This window comes from Jaculus jaculus, chromosome 10 (genome assembly GCF_020740685.1).
Source record: "Jaculus jaculus isolate mJacJac1 chromosome 10, mJacJac1.mat.Y.cur, whole genome shotgun sequence".
Taxonomy (NCBI): domain Eukaryota; kingdom Metazoa; phylum Chordata; class Mammalia; order Rodentia; family Dipodidae; genus Jaculus; species Jaculus jaculus.
Window position 1 is genome coordinate 77,638,870 of NC_059111.1, and position 21,231 is coordinate 77,660,100.

The 21,231-nt window shown below is 38.1% G+C and overlaps 1 protein-coding gene across 8 annotated transcripts in view; it reads left to right on the forward strand.

The window, feature by feature from the left end:
- The window catches only part of St7 (suppression of tumorigenicity 7), a 312,701-nt gene that overhangs the window by 236,220 nt on the left and 55,250 nt on the right, over nucleotides 1–21,231 (forward strand). For all 8 annotated transcript variants that reach the window (XM_045160301.1, XM_045160302.1, XM_045160307.1 and 5 more), the window contains one exon: nucleotides 7,042–7,156. In XM_045160301.1, the coding sequence (XP_045016236.1) occupies nucleotides 7,042–7,156 (115 nt within the window). The remainder of the gene's footprint in view (nucleotides 1–7,041; nucleotides 7,157–21,231) is intronic.

Genomic DNA, 21,231 nt, shown 5'->3' on the forward strand with positions numbered 1-21,231 from the left:
TTAATGAGGTTTGGAAAAGAAAGAATTTATACAATAGAAGATAATTTTTTTAATTTATTTATTTGAAAGGGAGGAGAGAGAGAGAAAGAGAGGGAGAATGGGCATGCCAGAACCTCTTGCCACTGGAAACTCCACATGCTTGTGCCACTTTATGAATCTGACTTTTTATGGGTACTGAGGAATCAAACCCAGGCCATTAGGCTTTGCTACCAAGTACCTTTAATCACTGAGCCCTCTCTCAGCCCCAGAAAACAATTTCTTATTTTGCAGAGTCTTTCCTAAGCCTAATGTCAGTCTCAACACAAAGGGTCACATGGGGGAAAAATTACTTTAAAGTTAGTTTGACTCTGAAACATCTTTTGAGATGAAATAGCAACTAATCTAGTTCCTCAGAGTATATCTTCTATTGAACCTCATTCTGGAACTCAGATGCAGAGTGAGGAAATGGGGCTGTAAATTGTGGTTTCTGTGAAGTTAGCATTACTTGATATCATTATAGTTCAAGTGCATTGTGTCAAATTTGTTTGATCAAATTGTTTTGGAAGGAAATTTTCTAAATGTTGCTTAGTCAAAGATAACTTTTAAAAAAACATTTTTATTTATTTATTTACATGCACAGAGAGACAGAGAGAGAAAAGAGACAGACAGAGAATGGCTGCACCAGAGCCTCTAGCTGCTGTAAATGAATTGCAGATACATGTGCCACCTTGTGCATTGGGCTTTATATGGGTACTGGGAATTGAAGCTGGATCATTAGGCTTTGCAGGCAAGCACCTTAACCACTGAGCAATCTCTGCAGCACCAGATATACCTCTTTTAAGATACTAGCAACCCTTTAAGGGGCTGTAGAGTCAAACTCCCAATATGAAGAAACAATTTTCCTTCAAAAGACAATTATAATGTAAGAAAACAAAATGAAATTCTGATGAAAATTGAGCTACTCAGGATTAGAGGAACTACACAATGAAAAGTTAATGAACTTATTGATGAAACTGAAAATAATGAAAACATAAAAATATTATATGAAAGATTCACACTACCTAGAATTAAAATAATAATTAAGATATTTGCATCTTTGTTCACCTTACTTCCAATTAAAAGCAATAAAACCCTGAAGGTGAACTATATTTCCTACATGACCAACATTCACATCTACCACCTCCAAGGGCTAATAAGTTTGCTTTTGCAGTTTGTTTTCATACACTTTCATAATATGTACCCCTGAATGATATGTGGTTTTATTTTATGTAAATTTTAAAATTTATTTAAATGGGATCTGTTGCAGTCAGGTTCGCATTGCTGGCAGAAATCACCCAACCAAGAGTAGCTTGGGGGGGTGGGGGTGGATTTACTTTGGCGTACCAGACTCAAGGGGAAAACTATGATGGCAGGGGGAAATGATGGCATGAGCAGAAGGTGGACAATAGCAACAGGAGAGTGTGCCCAACACTGGCAAGGGGAAACTGGCTATAATATTCATAAGCCTGCCACCAACAGTATACTGCCTCCAAGAGGCGTTAATTCCCAAATCTCTATCAGCTGGGAACCCAGCATTCAGAACACCTAAATTTATGTGTGACAACTGAATCAAACCACCACAGGATCCTATTTCAAAACACATTTCTCTATAGTCTACTTCTTTACTCAAAACTGCCTGATTTTTTTTTTTTTGCCCCATTAATATATGTTTGGTTCCAGCACATTCGTTTTTGCTGGTGAATAATATTTGGTCATGTGAGTAGAACCCATCCCATGTGTTTGGCTCTGTCCTTATAGCAGATTTCCTTATCCTTTAGTGCACATGTTGGTGTGCAACTTCTCTGAGATACATGCTGAATGTACTCCTCAGAGATATATGCTGAATGGCCTTTAGGGAACTGAGCTGGAAAGGAATTAGAAGCTAGAAGGTGTAGGGTAGGCCTTTATTCATTTTACTACAGTCTGCCTAACCAGCTGTGGGCAAGAGAAACTAGGATTTTAGAGTATGATGTCACCATGAAAAGCTTTTTATAAAAACCTTTTGGTGTTTAAATTTTATTAACCATGGGTTGGGAATCTAAGACCTGTGGTCCAAATCTAGCCAGTTGTCTGCTTCTGTAACGAGAGTTTTATGGGTACACAGCCTTTCTTTTTTATTGACATTTTGCCCTGGGCTGTTTTCAACCCATAATATCAGTGTTGACTAGTTGTCACAGAGACCACATGGCTTGGAAAGTCCCAAATAGTAGCATTTCAAATAGGCCCTTTTCAGAAGTGTTTGCAAATCCCTGTAATAACCATATTACTATATAATCCTTTCTGTTTTACTTTATAAAATATCTAATATTGAGCCACATAAATAAGATTACTGTAGAAAATGATAGAAGCAACAGAAAAGGGGATGTAAGGGGGGCGGTAATGGTGCTAGGTAAAGCAGTAAAGAGGACCTACAAGATGCCATGCGAGTTGAGGCCAGTGTGGAAGAAAACCAAAGTTCAGAGAGACTAATAATCTGTACAAAATTAAGTAGATGTTACGTGACAGAGCCTGGAGTTTAACTCTAGAATAGTTCCAGATTTGGGACTTTTTGCTTTGCAGTGCAGCTATTTTCTTAAATCCATGTAAACAGAATACAAGGCTGAAATTGAGTATTATATCAGAAGCATAAACAAAGTGGTTCAGTTCTCCTGGGCTTGGCAGTCCAGAGATGGGAGTTGAGATGTGCTGAAGTTTGGCCTTAGTGTTGATGACTGGGTTTGAATCATTGTCCCGGCATTAACCTTTGCTGAGTCACTTAAATTTTGCAGCCTTCATTGTGTTTTGGTGGGGTGGTAGTGGGAGGGATCATGTCTGTAAAGTTTTTGGATGATCTCCATTGAACCCCCCCCACCGTTCCTCATTTTCTATGACTCTGTGACTTTAGGAGGTGACATTTGATCTGGGCTTTGGAGTATGGGGTGATTTTGACAGGTTGCCTTATAAATAAGTGGGGAATGGTATTCCAGGTGGTGGAAATGGTTTGAGTAAAAAATGGTTTGGCTGGTAACTCTAGAAGGAATTCTTGGAATGGTATGTACTAGCCTTGTCTGATAATGTTGGAGTTTAATTCTGCAGAAGACAGGAGAAGCAAATAGGATCATACACTGTGCCAAGATGCTGTAATAGTTATGCTTCGGAGCTGGGAATTCCTTCCTTAAAACTGCTAGCAGAATGGAGCCAGGGATGAAGGTAAAGAGGGTACCAGCATATGATTTATCCATACAAAATAAGTTGATAATAGTAATAACAGAAAAAGAAAGAAAGAAAGAAAAGAAAAGAAAGGAAGGAAGGAGAGAAGGAGAGAGGGAGGGAAGGAAGGAAAGAAAATAAAAGATTGCCCATAAAAAAACTACACAGTTATAGAGGTCCTTGCTAATATCCTTATCTTGTGACTGGGCTTTCCCTGTATGAACAGTTCCCCTGGTAGTCTTTTCTAGACCATCTGTTCCATATCTAAGCAGTTCTAAGTATAAGAAAATTCTTGAGCTATAACATTAAAACCTACAGGGTCTAGTTATATTTTTTTCAATATGTAGACAGCAGTAGGTTATCAATGATAGAAGAATGTGTTCAGCAATATATAACCTAAGATACTGGTGTAGACCTGGGACAACACAAACACAATGTGTCCCTCCCAAAAGGAATGGAACTTTAAAAAATGTTCCAGTCATGAACTATATATTGTATATCCACTGTGGGTCAGTCACGGACTAAAACACAGCAATAGGATGGTGGCATTCCTGCTCATAGGAAATCTGGAACAGTGGACTATTGTGACAAAAACTGTGGTAGTTCAGGAGAGGAATGCTTACTTAGTAGCTGAGGGTGAGAGGTCAGGAGTCCTAGAATTTGAGTAGCTGTTGATACTGACTGGAGAAATTGAAGGAGAGCACATCAGGGAAAGAGATAGAAGGTAGAGAAATGAATAGAGGTGACGTAGGTGATGAACTGGAAGCCTCCCTGCCTTGAACACAGCATGTGTGAAGTGACTAGAAATGAGGCTGGAGTAGTTGACAGAGACAGGCTATGAGGGGCTGTTTTTCACAGGAGTTTGGATTATATCTTGAATTTGATGAGCAGCCAGTCTTAAAATTCACTCTTCCTCTCAAGTATATGGAATGTATGTTAGAACATATGGAAAATATGGAGGCAGGCATAAAGATCACCTTAAGTCTCACCAATAAGAGGTAACCAGTGTCAAAATATTTTAGTACGTTTCTGTGTTTTTATACAGAAGTATATAAAAAAGTATGATCTTTTTGAAAAATATATTTTTATCCTTCCCGCTCTCACCCCTTTCTTTCCTTCTCCTTCCTTCTTACCTTCTTCACGTATGTATATATGATATGTATGCATGAGTGTGTGCATGAGTGCATGTCAGTGTTCATGTGTGCATCACAATGCTGTTGCTTAGACCCAAACACAGAAGTTCTGGAGATCAGGTGTTTGGGTTAAAGAGACATGCGACATAGCCTGGGAGATTGAGTTACAGCTAAGTAGCAAAGGGAAATTAGAGAAGGTGCTATGAGATAAGTACCACATGAAAAAAAAAAATTTAGAAAAGAACAGTATTAAGGAAGGCAAGAAAGCAGTTTCAAAGAAAAGGTTACCAATCTGTCAAATGACAAGACAGGAAAGGGCTGGAGGATATTCACAGAAGCAACATAAACCTCTTTAATTGTGGGACAAGAAGACTCAGAAGAACTGTGGAGAGTGGAGCCAAATTATATCTATGAGGTGAAGAGTAGGTGGATTGCTGTGAAGAGATGGAGAGGGTGATGGAGTAGGCAGAAGGCCCACTTTTACTGCTTGTTCATGTGAACAGGGAAATCTAAATTTCCACATTATCGTGTGGAAATTACCTCATTGGCATTTGCTATTCTTTATTTTAAAAAAATTATTTATTAGAGAGAGAGAGGGAGATGGAGAGAATAAGCATGCCAGGGCTTCCAACCACTGCAGACAAATTCCAGATGCATGGGCCACCTTGTGCATCTGGCTCATGTGGGTACTGGGGAATCGAACCAAGGTCCTTTGTCTTTTCAGGCCAAGTGCCTTAACTGCTCAGTCACCTTTCCAGCCCAATATATGCTATTTTTGATGTTTAAATTTGTATCCTGATGATTCTGTTTTTGAACACAGCATATGCTTTCCAGGCTTCCAAGTGAAATCCCTGCTGCCCAAGCTTCTAGCATCTTCCAGTTTTTTGTTACCAGCTGGGACCTCTGTGTTTGTGCGTGTTTTACTAATTCACAGTATTTAAACTCAATCAACTAATAGTTAGAATTGCATTTTCAAATTATGTAATGTGATTGGTGTCCTTGAGATTTGATTATTACCTGAAGAATTGGTCAAAAATGATAAATGTTTAAATGTTACAGTTCAGAGAATGTCTTTATTGTGTTGCCAACTATTGAATGACAAAGGGCTTTAATTCCAACAAGCTTTAATGAGAAAGAGTAAAAAGTCAAAGGGTGATGTCAACCAGAATCAAAATGAACCAGAATAAGAAATACTTTATTGGTTACAGAACACCTACAATATGTGGTATTGTCTTATTCACTACATTTAACAACAGTGAAAATAATGCAGGCCTTTTTCTGGCAGTTTAGACTATAGGTCTTCTTGAACTCAGAGTAATTGGTGGTTTTTTGCATAATTTGATGTTCTTTTTATTTGTAGAACATTTTTATAAAGATATGCTAAATGACTTTTGGCTTTAAAGATATAAGAAAATATGGTAAATATTCTCAGTGCTTCTACTATTTCTTGCATAGTGGTACATACACTATTTTTTAGTATTACTTCTCTCAGCATAATTGTTAAAAAGACATTAACGACCAAAAATGATATCACTTCTAGGGGTTATAATAAAATACAATTGTCTACATAGGGGATTAAATAGAGCAGCACCAATATGAATTTACTCCATAAAGAACCTGGTTATGTTTCTTTAAAGATACAATGTATCTTTGTCTAAGATAAGATTTACTCTGAAGTTCTTGGTGCTTTCTTCTTTTTCCTTGCTTTCCAGCCATATTCAACACTTGTTTGAATATCTTTGAACATCTCTTCCTTTGCAGTCAGCCTAAGGGCCCTAGGCATCCTTTTAATTAATCATTCCTTCATTGTTACAGCCAACTCTCTGGCTCCTTAACTTTTTACAAACCTCATTTCATCTGCCAGGCTCAACTTAATCATTTGGCATCTTGCATCCTAAATGTGGCATCCATGGCAGCTGTGCCTTCTATAAATTCATGATCTCTACTTTGTTAGGCCCTACGATGCCTCACCCAAAATAAATGTCGCCTCTGTCACTGTTCTGTCCTTTTTTTTTTTTTTTTTTTTAATCTTTAAACCACTTGTCTCTAGGTCTCGGAAGATGATCTTGACTCCTGTTTAACTGAGGCCACCAGGCAGAAACTTGTGAATTTATTTGCCCCATCCATAACATCCAATTGTCCCTCAACTATGTCACCTTTTATCTGCTTCCTTTGTCTTCTCCTCAGTTTTTCCACCAGGCTCCTTGAAAGCCTAGTTCCCACTTGCTTATCCTTCTTCTCTCCTGCTTCCACTCAAACTACACTGGATAAACTACCAGTGACAGACTATTACTGTCAGTGGGATCTTTCAGCCTTCACTCAATTTGGTCTTTTACAGTATTTTTTTTTTTTTTATTGAGAATCTTCCACTTTTTAAACTCTTCCCTTTTGGATTTTCTTCCACTTTACATTTATACAGATTCATGCTTACCATTTTTCTAAAATATCAGAAAAAAAGATTTTCAAGCTTTAAAAATGATACTTGTGAAACATATAAACCAGTATCCCCCTTTAACAATTATTATATTTTATATTATATAAATGTTATAATTCAGTATTAATTGTACTATAAGAATAAGAGATCTTTCTTAACATGATTCTACCCTATACAGGTATATAAAAACATGTTATATACCTTAAATATGTACAGTAAAAAATTAGGGTGTTAGCTATTAATTATTCCTTTTTTCTTTCTTTCTAGTTAATGAAGGAATTCCCCCTCTTAAGCATGTTCAACATCCATGAAAACCTTCTAGAAGCCCTTCTGGAACTCCAAGCATATGCTGATGTCCAAGCAGTCTTAGCAAAGTATGATGGTAAGTCCTTAGGTATCTTTATGTTTTGGGAAACTCAACTCTTCTTGGTATAATCAGTTGATTACATTGGAAAGATCATTCTGAGTGTGTGTCACTTTGATAACTCTTTTCTCAAAGAATTTTCACCCACAGTGTTAAGATTATATTTTCTAGAGTCTTTTTTAAAGATTTTATTTCTATTTATTTATTAGAGACAGACAAAGGGAAAGACAGAAAGTGGGACTGTAGCCACTGCAAACGAACTCCAGACACATGTGCCACCTTGTGCATCTGGCTTATGTGGGACCTGGAGAATCGAACTCAGGTCCTTTGGCTTTGCAGGCAAAGTGCCTTAACTGCTAAGCCATCTCTCTATCCCGTTTCTAGAGTATTAAACTTGATGGTTGGTATTGGCAGAAGCATCATGGGGCTTGTGCCCCACTCCTTTTCTTCCTTTGCACAGACTCCACTGGTCCTCTCCCTGCCGTCCACTTCTATATACTCTACTTGTTTCCCTGCTGGTCAGTAGAAGGCACATGTAGAGTTGAGGTGGCACCAAACAGTCAAGGTGTTCCTAAAACTTTCCAGTTCATAGTACTACTATCTGTGAAACCACAAAAAATCATCTGTGTAATTATCTGTCATGACTTGAATCTCTTTAGAACCCCAAACTATTTACCATACGTGAAGAACCTGCTCCATAAATGTATTTGCTTATAAAATTACTTTTATAGAGTGATTACTCATCCTACATAATATGTTTTGCCTTGAAGTATTGTTTCTTTTATAAGTATCATTAGTTCATTTACAGAATTATTTAAAGCACATATTTCCTGGAATTTATCAAACATATAGAGAAAATTGCATGATTTGGGGGTTTTTGATACAGAATTCTTTTTTGGTTTGGAGTTTGTTTTTTTTTTTTTTTTGAGGTTTTGGTACAGAATTCTTAAGAAATCTCCAAAATGGGTCTTAATTGCTATCCCCTGCCATTGAAAGAATTATTATGAGCTTGCTTTCCTCAAATGCTTGCTCAAAGTATTGGAAACTACAAGCCCTCAGTCAGTAATGGCATCATCTGCCTATGAAGACATGAACACCTTGTGTAACAAGATAAGTTTTAGAGAGAAGCTTATTTGTGGAATGTGTTACAATGAACAGAAGGAAGACTGTTTGGCCTTCACTTCACATCACTTTCACTCTCTGCATATTTGCTAGGACCTCACTGTGAAGTGGAAGCTTGCGATCTAGGCTATGAGACTTCCTTGTAGGCAGCATGCTTGTGCATTGAAAGTCCATCTCTGTGGCCATAGGTCTACTTTTTCCTATACAAGGTCCAGTTTGCATCATCAGTGCTGACCTATTCTGATAAATCATGGCTTAAGAAGTAAGGATGTAACCAGCATTTGGGATCACAAGTCTCATAAGGCTCCTTTCATGAAGATCTCAGTTCATTACAGAAATCATCAACTTTGTGTTACAAAATGGATTGCCAAGTAAAAAAATGAACTCATTTGGAGTTATTTGCTGCCTTAATGTATCCTGCTGCAAGCCTCCATTCTACAACAACCAAAAGCTGATTTATTAAATTCTGATAACATATGTTCACATTATTTGTTACAATAGCCTGTCCCACCCTCTCCTAAAACTTGGCTCACACTTTAAAAATTCCTTTATTGCAAGTGGACAAACTCAGCCTATCAAGGCACTATGTTGAGCTTTGTTTATGTTGTGTACCTGGCAACAGAGATGATGTTCTGGTTCATTATTCATGGAAAAAGAGCCTCATTAGTGGCAAGACACATTCTGTTGCTGGGCTGTCTCGCTAGGGGGTTTGAGTTCGGTAGTTGTCAATAGAGTGCAGATGACCTAACCTTGACAGAATTCTGAAGGGAGCCTCAGCGCTGACTTGGCACAGGCCTGTGTCATTTACAGTAGAAATATAATGAAGTGGTTGCTGAAGTTACTGTCCTTGAGAGTGAACTGCAGCCATTCTAGGCTGCTGAAAAAGCCTCTCCTGTTCATTGCTTCCCATGAAATGGTGAAATGGTTCTTTCCAGTTCATCCCTGCTGCTTTTCCTAGAGGCCCAAAAGACCTTGACTGAGCTGTTGGCTCTCTGTAAGAAGTGGGTGTTCTAGAGCTATTGGAGTAGATGGATTTTAGGGCATCCTGTCCTTCATCCTGTAATTCTTATCTAGGAGAGGCTAGATACAGTGCTTTGAATTGTAGCCCACATCCCTGAGACTGAGTCACACCCCAAACACCACATTATCTTTACAAATAGAAATGCTTTGGTTGGGTAGCAATTTATTGGACAGTTTATGGGTATAGCAGTCTCTCTTTATTACATTTGTTAAGTGGATAAATTTTTTAAGTAGTATATTGAGAAGTGTTCACAAAGATATTAGTACTGCTTTTCTGATCTTTGGAAAGATGACTTAGAAAAATAACAAGATGTAGAGAGAGAGAGGAAAGAACATGCTTTGGGGAAAGGAAGGCACATGTATCCCCTTTCCTCATTCCTCTTTATCATTGTGTTTACAAAGAAGTTTGGCTTTGAGTTTGAAAATCCTTGACATTCACATACTCCTCTTACAATGAAGCCCTTTGGAATTCTGGGTCTTTACTAGGATTATCCGTTAATTGGTCATACCTCCTCATAATCTTCAGTCTAATTTTGATTTTGCCCTTGAGATAATGTCTCATATTTTTAAATTCTGTCCATTAGTCTGAAATACTGTCCTGACATTCTGAGTTCTCATACTCTTCTGTTTTCAGTTTATTAACGAGCATTTTTAACTGGGCAGTTTTGATCCAGCAGGGTTGGTCCTGGTTCCATAATGTGCATCACACAATGACAGAAGTAGCAGAACCAGCAATAGTGCAGATAGATTGGGTTCTTAGGACACCAGTTGGTGTCAGACATCTCCATAAGCTTTTAGTTCACTACCTAGCCTGTCTGGTAGGTATAGTTACTATGTGGCTGAGGAGTTAAGTATCTGTTCTCAGGAATCCTCTAAGATGCTAAACAAAAACCATGTACACAATATAAGAGAAAAAAAAAGAATAAGTAGGAACAATCATTGTGAAATATGATATGAATGCTACAGGGATTAAAAACCAATGGAGTCCACATTCTCCCTGCTCATGGTAGTAGCTGCATTTTTTTTTAAATTAATGCCACTGTTCTGATTATTAGCTACAATTCACTGAATACCTGCCATTAGCCAAGCATGTTATACATAGTAGCTCTATCTTTGCAGTAACACTTCCAGGAGGTAATTAATCCATTTTAGCAGAATCAGAAGCTGAAGCTTTGTGAGTTTGGGTAAGTTGCATCATCACACATTCCAAGACAGGGGCAGAGCTGGGACTCAAATCCAGGAAGGGCTAGCTCTGAAGCCCATGTGTTTTCCATAAATGTATGTGTTGCTAAAGGGATGTCTTCTGCCTCTCTTTAGAAAAGCATGAATTATATGATGAGGCATAGTGCTATAGAATTTCAGTGATGCCAAATTGTGTTTTAAGATTCATTTCTGACCATTTCTTTAAGAATCAAGTATATACATATTTGCTTGCCTTTCTTAAGGTAGCTTTAAAATATGCTTTTTCATCTCTAATCTACTTGTGCTTGATTTCTTTAGTCACAAAGGGGATTTGATGTATAGTATAGTGTTCATTTAATTGGAGATTTGTCATCTTATTTTTAATCATATCTAGTTGTAAAAGAAACAATGTTTTCAAGATCATGAAGTCATCAAAACCTTTCTTTAGAAGTCATTATGAAGGTTCTTGTAACTTTTGGGCTACGTTTTGGAAGAAGTTTATAGGCCACCTAGGTTGAAAACTTTTATTCTCAAAGATTAATGTACTTTTAAAAAGAGTTTATGCGTTTCATATTCATTATCATTTGTGCATTTCAGTTTTAGAAGAATCTCTTGGCACAAGTGAATGTGAATATGTAAGCTACCTAGTACATTTAGGAGCCTTTAGTTCTTGCTGTCTCTAATTAGTGATCCCTGGTGACCCCAAAAAGCCATCATGGGCAGTAGTGACAAGGTGGGTCAATTTCTAGCTTTGCCTTTCCAGTCCTAGCTAAAATGAACTCAAATTAACCTTTTCTTTCTTTTTTTTTTTCTTTGAGGGGGTGTCTCACTCTAGCCCTAGCCCGGGCTGGCCTGGAATTCACTATGTAATCTCAGGCTGGCCTCAAACACACAGCAACCGTCCTACCTCTGTGTACCGTGTGCTGGGATTAAGGGTGTGCACCACCACACCTGGATTACTTAACTTTCTAAGCCTTGCATCCCTTTTGTAGAAATGGATCTAAAGATTGGAAGTTTAATTGGGTGCAAGGATGGAGAGTGTAATGGTTAGTATTTTTAACTGTGAGACACAAAATAAGAGTTGTGTCGTTAGTCCAAAACTTCACTAGTCTTCATCAATGTCAATTGAAATATGAAAATAAAAGTTTAGATATATAACACTGAAAGGCAAACAATGCTGTGTCCTGTTATTAAAATTAACTATTGATCTAATGGGCTAGATACATCAGACTAGATAGATAGATAGATAGATAGATAGATAGATAGATAGATAGATAGATAGATACATACATACATACATACATACATACATACATACATACATACATACATAGAAAGAGAGGAAAAAAAGAAAGAGAGAGAGAAACAAAAAAAGAGGCATACTACGTATTACCTACAATTTATACATAATGAAATCTGAAAATAGAAATATTTTCATTCCTGATAAAAGGGTAAACTTGTGTCCTGTCACTTTTCTTATTGGCACTGACAAATAGCTCAAAGGAAGAAGGGCTGATTTTGGCTCATGGTTTCACCCTATCATGGTAGGGAAGGCAATGGTGAAGCTGTTTACTACATGGTGCCGGGAGCTCATGGCTGCCATTGCTTTATATCTGTATGGCTCAGTAAGCACAGAGTTTGAGCCAATAGCAAGGCTGGGCTATAGTTCTCAAAGGTGTGCTCCATGGAGACTTACATGTGCCATTTGGACACCGTGCCCCAAAGATTCCACAGTCTCCCAGAACTTAGCATTGCCAGCTAAGCTCAGGTGTTCAATCACATGAACCTGTGGGGGACACTTCACCTTCAGATTGTAACAGATTCAGAGCAACTTTTACTTTAGAGCAGTTTCTAACAATAGAAATACAGATCTAGGCTCTTTTCAGTATTTCCACCATTAAGGTTTTAGTGGTCAACCCAAATTTTGGGGCATAAACTTTCCTGTAAGGAAATGCTTTTGTTTTGTTTTGTTTTGTTTTGTTTTGTTTTGTTTTGTTTTGTTTTGCTTTGTTTTGTTTTGTTTTGTTTTGTTTTTTGAGGTGAGGTTTCATTGTGACCCAGGGTTACCTGGAATTCACTTTGTAGTTTCAGGGTGGCCTCAGACTCACAGTGATTCTCCTACCTCTGCCTCCCGACAGGATTAAAGTAGTGTACCACTATGCCCAGCTTTTTTTTTTTTTATTCAGTCACAAATGTATGAGTACAATAACTATGTCAGGATCATTTTTACTGATGCTATTGAGCCCATCCTCAATTAGCATTATTATCTACCATCTGGTAATGTGCAGTTGGCATACTTTCCAGGACAGTACATTATTCTAATATTGGAGGAAATACTTTCATTCCATAGAATGAAAATAGGTGTAAAGAAAGTCAGTCTACGTTGACACTTTCAGAAATATGCGTTTGCTGATATTGTTTAGCAGAATCAGCTTGTTCATTGCCCAAGTCCTTATGATCAGCACAAGTTATTCAACTATCATCCCAGTTCCTGTGAAATAGTCACTAGATATTTTGCCTTTTGGTTAGCGTGTTTCCATTTATGTCTGAAGAGGAAGCAAGGATACAAGGGTCTTGAGATGTCAGGAGTCCTAATAAATACAAGCTATGTTTATCAGCATCAGGCTGTCCAAACCTCCAAAGCAGCGCTTTTCTGTCAAATATTCCATGTGAGTTTCGATGCCACAGGTACAAACAGCTTCTGAAATGCCCACTATAAAACTAGGATGCAGTTGTAAAAGGTTTGAAGTGCTGTCAGTCCTTTCTGTGATTAAACTTAGGCCAGCTCCTTTCCTTGGACTAGCTGTTAGGGGAAAGCTCAGGGATGCCAGGCAAATGTTTAAAGAGAGTTCTTGTGTGAAAGTTGAACCAGTGAACCAATTATTATTTCAAAGAAGAAATAACCATCACACTGATACCATGAGCTGTGACTTCAGCTTTATAAGCACAAGTCGCTGAGAAGATAGTCCTGCACAGCCGCAGGCTATGTGCCCTGCTAATTTGGACACTAAGAGGTGGATCTGCCGAGAGAAGTAGGCCTCTGACGTCACTTGAAAACAAATGATGGGCTGTCAGGTGATGGGTTGTATGTGCAGTGATCATTTCTGATAATGAATGTCATTTCAGCGAGGACTACATGCCTGAGAAAATTCTGTCTCTGGTGATGGAGAAGACCCTTTGTAAATGCATACATCTGTACTTCACAGAGTTGACACATGCACAAGCCCTTTAAATTTATGTTGGCTTTAGTAATCCTTATTGCCCAGTTATCATAATTTACCAAGGTAACTTTCCTCCCCAGCCAGCCATTACCATCACAGAAACTGCCATGTTTGGCTCCAAGGCACCAGCCACAGAAGAGCCCTTTGACAAACCTTCTGGGACAATCCAGTCCAAAAGTTGCAAATCACATCTGGTGTTTGGCTTTGCTGCATAAGAGGAATGTTTCTGGGTGTAGTTGAATGAATGTTGCCTGCTTTTCCCCCTGGCCACAATTACTAAGACCATGTAGAAGTTTTAAATTTAATCATTGAAATTCCAGGTGGCCTTTTTTTTTTTTAAAAAAAAAAAAAGTTCTTGTGTATCAGCCCTTTTTATTTCTTCAGTGAATTTTCCTCTTTGGTCTGGAACTGGCTTTTTGAAGGTGTGGCAAAAGACATCCCACTGTCTGGAACCAACGCAACAAGAATTTAAGAATTCTCCATTCCTGCTGTTTTGTTTGCATCCTGTCATGAATAGAAGTAAATGCCAAATAGTGTTGTCCAACATCTGCCTGGAGGACACCATCTCATAGTGGGACAACAATGGCATCAGAATCCACAGACAGGTTATGAAGCAGGAATGGCTACTGGTTTGTTCTTGTGTTTTTCATTTTTGTCTGGGTCATATCTCCATGAGTACCACATGTGTTGGCTTAATATAAACATGTATCTGGTAGAAATTATTCCAATTTGTTGCCTAATCAAGCAAAGGCTATACGGGCTCAGGGTCCTGTATATTAAATGCTTGGAACAAGATGTGTTTCACATTTTGGAGGATTATTTTTCCTTTTACATTTTGGGATGCTTGCATGGGTAAACATCCCTAATCTAAAAATCAGAAATCAAAAAATTTTTAAACTCTATGAATTACGCTTATAAATTTTGAATTTTGAAGCATTTCAAATTTTAGAATTTTAGGTTATATATGTTCAACCTCTGATGATTACTTCATAACCTTAAAAGATTATAGAGAGTAATTACAATAACTTTCTGAAATTATTTTATAAATAATTATTTTATCTATAAAACCATGTTATTTTAAAGATACTTTTAGACACATCTGGATTCAGAGATGAATATGACTGGTAAGATTTCACTCTAATATATAAATACATTATTAAGTATACACATAAACTTTGTATATAATGAAGATGAACCAGTACTCCATGCATTGGTTTTAAACATGCAGAAAAAGAATGCCTTTGAGAGCAAGCCCTGCATCCTGTGTACTGGGGTAGTCATTGGGAACACATGTGGTCAATAAAGGAATCTTATGTTGAGATGTCACTGTGCAATAGTGTTTGTTTGTTTATTTGTTTATCTGGTAGATGTTACCCTTAAAAGTATTTTAGAATCATAGATATAAGAAATAACCTTCAAATGACCTATCATGCACAGGAATTGTAATGACCCATTTGAAACTATGTTATGATTGTTTTTCTTGGTCATTGAACAAAAGAGAATTAACTGAAAAAAGATCATCACTGAAAATTGTATTCTTGTGTTTATAGTTTTGCTCCTTGAGTTTTTCTTCAAAATCATTGCAATGAAATTTTGCTCTTATGAGCCCATTATGACTTTTGAAAACTCAAAAGTCATTCTCCCTAAGATGACCTTTTTGGTTTTTAAAAAAAATATTTTTTATTTTCATTCATTTATTTATTTGACAGAGAGAGAATGGACGCACAAGGGCCTCCAGCCACTGCTAACGAACTCCAGACATGTGTGTCCCATTGTACATCTGGCTAACATGGGTCCTGGGGAATCAAATCTGGGTCCTTTGGTTTTGCAAGCAAATTCCTTAACCACTAAGCCATCTCTTCAGCCTACGATGGCTTTTTCCTTAAGCAGCATTCCAGTAAGGGCCTTTGAGAAGCCTAGAGACACGTGGCTTGCTCTCCTTGCTTCTAGACCAGAATTCTACTGTCCTTTACCCTTATTTCAGCTTTCAGTGTGTTTTTCCATTCTTTCCTGTTCCATTGCAATTTCCAATAGACATCTTGGTTAGAATGTTCAATAGTCTTTCACATATTCTACTTCCTGGAACTCAGAAACAAAGAGAAATTGCAGGACATACCTATTGAGAAGCAGTGCATTCCTGACTCCCTCTGAAAACTCCCACCCACCCTTCAGCCTTCCAGGAACTAAATGAACGTAAAGGCTACCAAATTGAAGAAAGCCAAGTATCAAGAGGTTTGCGTTACTGGTACATTTAAGTTTTCACCCAGCAAATTGACTTTTTCCATGTTATGGGCACAAAGTGATGAAGAAAAAGATTTCCTCTTGAATTATATGGCAAACAAGGGAAAAAACAATTGCTATAAAGCAAAAGGACTTTGGTGGACTTTCACCTGAGGTGGAGGGAGGCCTCACCCAACAAGGGGAAGTGAGGGGAGCCTTTTAGGATGAGGTGGTATCTGAACTGAACAGACAGTAAATATGGCTGAGCCAAAGCGAGCGCATTGAAATGTGCAGGGGCATGATCCATGAGGCTAATGTGGATGATTCCCTGTGTCTTGCAAAGCAGAAGGTTAAAGGTGGGGTACCATGGATGGCAGATGTTTGGGGTGAATTGTGTAGGGGACAGACTTTGTAACAAAGGTTTTGTATCTAGCTTGGATTTTAATCAAAAGTCCTTTGGGAAATCTAGGGGCAACCTCAGAAAAGAAGCCTTCAGTCTGACTGCAGAGTGAAGAGAGGCTCACATCCTGTTTCTTTAAGCGGTTAAGAAAGGAATGTAGGCCTGCATAGGTGACTCAGTGGTTAACACACTTGTCTGCAAGGCCTAATGACTCCAGTTAGGTTCCCCAGTGCCCACAAAAAGCCAGATGCATAGTGTGTCACATGCATCATGAGTTCCTTTGTAGTAGCTGTAGGCCCTGGTGTGACCATTCACACACTCTCTCCTTGCATATAAATAAATAAAAATTTTAAAAAAGAATACAGTGCCAAAGCTGTCAGACCGAAAGTGGAGTATTCAAAAGGGGTGAGAGGTGACTTCAGACATGACAGTGAGTACCCTGTGAATAAACATTTGAAAGGGTTTCCAAACACTTGTATAAAAGAGTTACTAGAATTTGGGTTTTCTTCTTTAAACACCAGTAGAACCTCAGTGTAGAAACGTTTTTTGTGTTGAGCAAAACTTGCTATTATAAACTACAGCCACTTAATTTTATTTGCTCTCTGCTGTTTACTTAACCACAGGAAACAGGATGATAAAAGCAGGCCTAACTTCAGATACTCTTTCAAGGAGTGTGTCTAAAACACAAGGCGACTGCCAGGGCTCACATGACCCATCAACCTGCCTCTGCCACACAATGATGTACAATGTGAGCAACAGCTGGGGTGTCCACTCATACCTGATGGTTCTGTAAGTCTCATTTGTTGAAATCAAAGCATCTGATCATCTCCTACCTTACTGGACCTACAGTTCCCACTAGAGGAGACAATACACTCACACTCCCCTGTGGACCAAAAACAGTCACAATCCAGGTGTGGTGGCACATGCCTTTAATCCCAGCACTCGGGAGGCAGAGGTAGGAGAATCGCCATGAGTTCGAGGCTACCCTGAGAAATACATAGTGAATTCCAGGTCAGCCTGGGACAGAGTGAGACCCTAACTTGAAAAAAAAAAAAAAAACTCATGTATAAAATAGTAACATGAGGAATAGGAAGTTCAAACATAAGCAATGACAAGAGGCCAAAGCCATGTGTTTTCTTTCATTCATTGGAATGATATGTGTGGATCTGTCAGTGGAGATTTATGGAACATAACTGACTTGGTGCTGGTGCAATTTGAAATAATTTGAAATGGGATATACAGAGTTTTAAAAATATGTTTTTTTATTTATTTGCAAGCAAAGAGAGACAGAAAGAAAGAGACACAGAGAGAATGGGTACCTCTAGCTGCTGCAGATGAACTCCAGATGCATGCATGATCCTTTTGTGCATCTGGCTTTACGTGGGTACTGGGGAATCAAACCCGGGTGGTTAAGCTTTGTAGGTAAGCACCTTAACTGCTGAGCCATCTCTCCAGCCTGAGATTTTTTTAAGCAGGAACTGTTTTAGAAAGCATGGGTGACTCCAATGACAAAATGGGAAAAGATGCAATGAAAACACAAATGATTAAAGCATGTGAAATGAGGTGAATAGGTAAACTGGAAACTTAACATACATGGGAGGAGTAATCCATTGTGGTAAAAGCCCAGAGGAACCAAAAGTCTTGAGACATGAGCATGTGAAGCTGTTTCCAATGCAAAACAATGGGAAGGTGTCCAGGAATAATTAAAGGGAAAATAAAAGCAAGTGCCGTAACTGGCAGTATAGGATGAAAATGAGGACATGGTACTTCAGGATCAGCTGTGACAGTAATTCGATGAAGGCTTTTAGGAGGATTAAGTAGTTTCTCCAGGCTTCCCTTCCTCTGTCCTTTCCTTTCTTTTCCTTTTCTTTCTTTTTCTTCCCTTCTCTTCCTTTCCCTTCCCTTCCCCTCTCTTTTCTTCCCTTCTGTTCTACTCTCTTTTCTTTTCTTCCTTCTTTCTCATTTGTATTTCTGATGGCAAGGACTTAAATGTGTAGCCCACACTAGTCCTGAACTTGAGGTCCTTCTGCTTCAGTTTCCCACAAGGCTGAGATTACAGGTGTATGCTACCATGCCTTCTAGGCTGGTATTTCTTTATCTTAAAAATAAAATTTCTTGGAGGAAATGAGCTTTGCAGCCCTAAGCTGTTGTCTGATTCTTTGCCTCTGTTTCTTGGAAGTACTGTTTGGAGTAGAAAGTATTAATGTAAGAAGTTATAGGTATTAATTATATTTTATGTTTTCTTTGATTCTTTGCTTTTCTATGAATTTCACCAAGTAAATCTCAGCAGAGTTTTAGAAAACATGATAATGTGGTTTATGGGCATTTAGGAAAGATAGAGGTGACTGAAAATCCAAGATGTATATACTAAAGAAGTTGTACCAAATATACATAAACGAGATAGTAGATGTGAAAATATTTACAATATATACAATAGTATTTAAATGTTTATCTTAATAGTTTAAATGGCCATTTTCTTTCATGTTTACAAATTGGAGTGATGCCATCCTTATACAAAACATTTGCTAACATTGCATGCAGCAATGTGGTTGTAATACCTACTGAAAGATAAATGGCTGCATGTATATCATGCCACACCATAGCAGGTTAGTGGTGATCTCTAGACCCCTATCCCAGATTTTCTCCTTGGTATTGCCATTGCCAATTTTTCCTGATTTTGCTATTGTTAATTTGTTTGTTTTGAGTAGGTTTTTCTGTGGAGCCCAAGCTGACCTGGAACTCTCAGTCCTGGCATGCACCACTATATTTGGCTGCCAATATATTTCTTAATCAGATCTTAGAGGCAAGAGAGTACACTTAGAGACTGTGTTCCTTGGAGAGGATTTATATTTATCTTCCTTATATGACACTCGCATAGACCTTAATGGCTCTCTACCTCATTTTCTCCTAAGAAGTCCTAGTCTATAATGTTACTCTATGGGTTAAGTAGCACCAAGGTGAAGGTTCTTAGCAAGCCCTAGATAACTACAATAACTTTGATGATGGTGGTAATCATATGGGATGGGGGAGGTATGCTTATGACGTGTGTATGGAGCACAGCTGTGGTTGGTAGCTTATATAAGAAAGATGATTCATGTATTGGACTGGTATGCTGAAATCACTAGAATTTCATGGTGTAGATTTAATTTTAAAATTGAATGGAGTCATACAAAATTCTGCCTAAAGGTTTTCAAAATTTTAGAACATTTTCAGGACATATATAAGAGAGAGAAAAGAACAGACTTTGGCTACAGTCAGTCTGAATTGGCATTGATGGTCTGGCTACGCAATCATAGAGACAAATGAGGAGTCCTAGCTGCTCGGTGCCAGGCCACCCTCTAGCTGTGTTCAGAGAGGTAAGGGGCTGTAGCTCCTCAGACAGTAGCTCTCCCTGACCTCCTGGTCAGCTGTGGAGAACCCAGGGACTCCTTTCCTTTCCCAGGCCTCACTTTTGAAGGAACATAAGTAGGTGAGAATTCTACAGGTTATGTCAACTGAGGAACTAAAAGTATTCACTCATTTTAACCATCTCAGTGTTTGAAAGTCTGATGAAAAAGAATCAGGTTCTATTTTATTATAGAAAGCAAGATTGGGGACTTCTAGATAAGTGTTCATGGGAGAGTGGTGTGGGGCTGCATGGTGAATGACAAATATAATGTGATTTATACCAGATGACCCCAGACTGTAGGACTTTCATAACAATTGTTGGGGTATAAGTTGTATGTAGTCACACAAGTATTTTAAGTGTAGAAGGAAATGACTTTTTACTTAGGTGCAAAATATGATCATCACATAGAATAAAACCTGTAACTTTCCATCGTTTCTGAAAATTGCCTTATGACCCCTTCCAGTCAGTAACTCCCCCTCCAGCCCAGAAGTAACAATTTCTTGATCTCTGTTATTAGATATTAGTTTTGAAAGTTTTGAAAGTGTTGTGTAACCCCTTTGGGATTTAAATAGATACCTACCTACGGAACCAGCAATTCCATTTCCAGTTACATGTGCAAGAGCAGTCAGCATTTTTTTAGCTTACATAAGAATGGTCACTGCGGCTTTAATCATAGTAGGGTCAAACTGGAAGACAATACAATATTCACTTATAAGAGAATAAACACATAGCTTCCACACAATAGAGAAGTACTCAATAATGAAAATGAGTAAAATAATGATGTATGCTACTATATGGATGAATCTCAGAAATATCAAGCTAAATGAAAGAAGCCATGGACAGGAGTAAACTTACTCCCTGACTATATCTGCATGAAGCTCAGGGTTGTAGCTTTTGTTAAAGACTTTCATGATGATATGATTTTGCATGCCTGACACACTTGGAGAAATTTCTTTCCCTTTCAGACAAGGACTTGTATAAACACAATATAAAAAGATGTAGAAGGCAAATTAAGCTAATGCCAGGAGTCCAGTCTTGGTCAATTGAGAAACATTGATTGAGCATACCTTGTTTTGTTTCTGTCAGGTGTAATGCAAAAGTAGAATCGTGTGACACCTCATTTATCCTATGTTTCTTCCGTGAATTCTAAGTCTCTGTGTGTGCATATTAATTGTGGTATTCAGTGCAATTGCTACTCCTATGAGAGATGAGCACTGGGGAAGCTGAGTAAAGCATTCAAAGGACTCTACATTTTACACACCAGTGTGTGCCTATAATTTGACATAAAAAGTTTAAAAATAAAAACGTGCATCTCAGCTTTTTTTTGGTGGGGGTGGAAGGGAATATAAGAAATAGAATTCATAGGGTAAGTAGCCTATAATAAATTTTCTCCTACAGGCTTATCTTTAAATGAGCCAAAGTATTAGTGTCTGTCTCAGATTCACATGCTGGACAGTTATTCAGTAAAATATTTTATCACACCAGAAAGGTGCACATGTCTCAGAGGGTGATTGAGTGCCACACATGTATAGATCTGCAG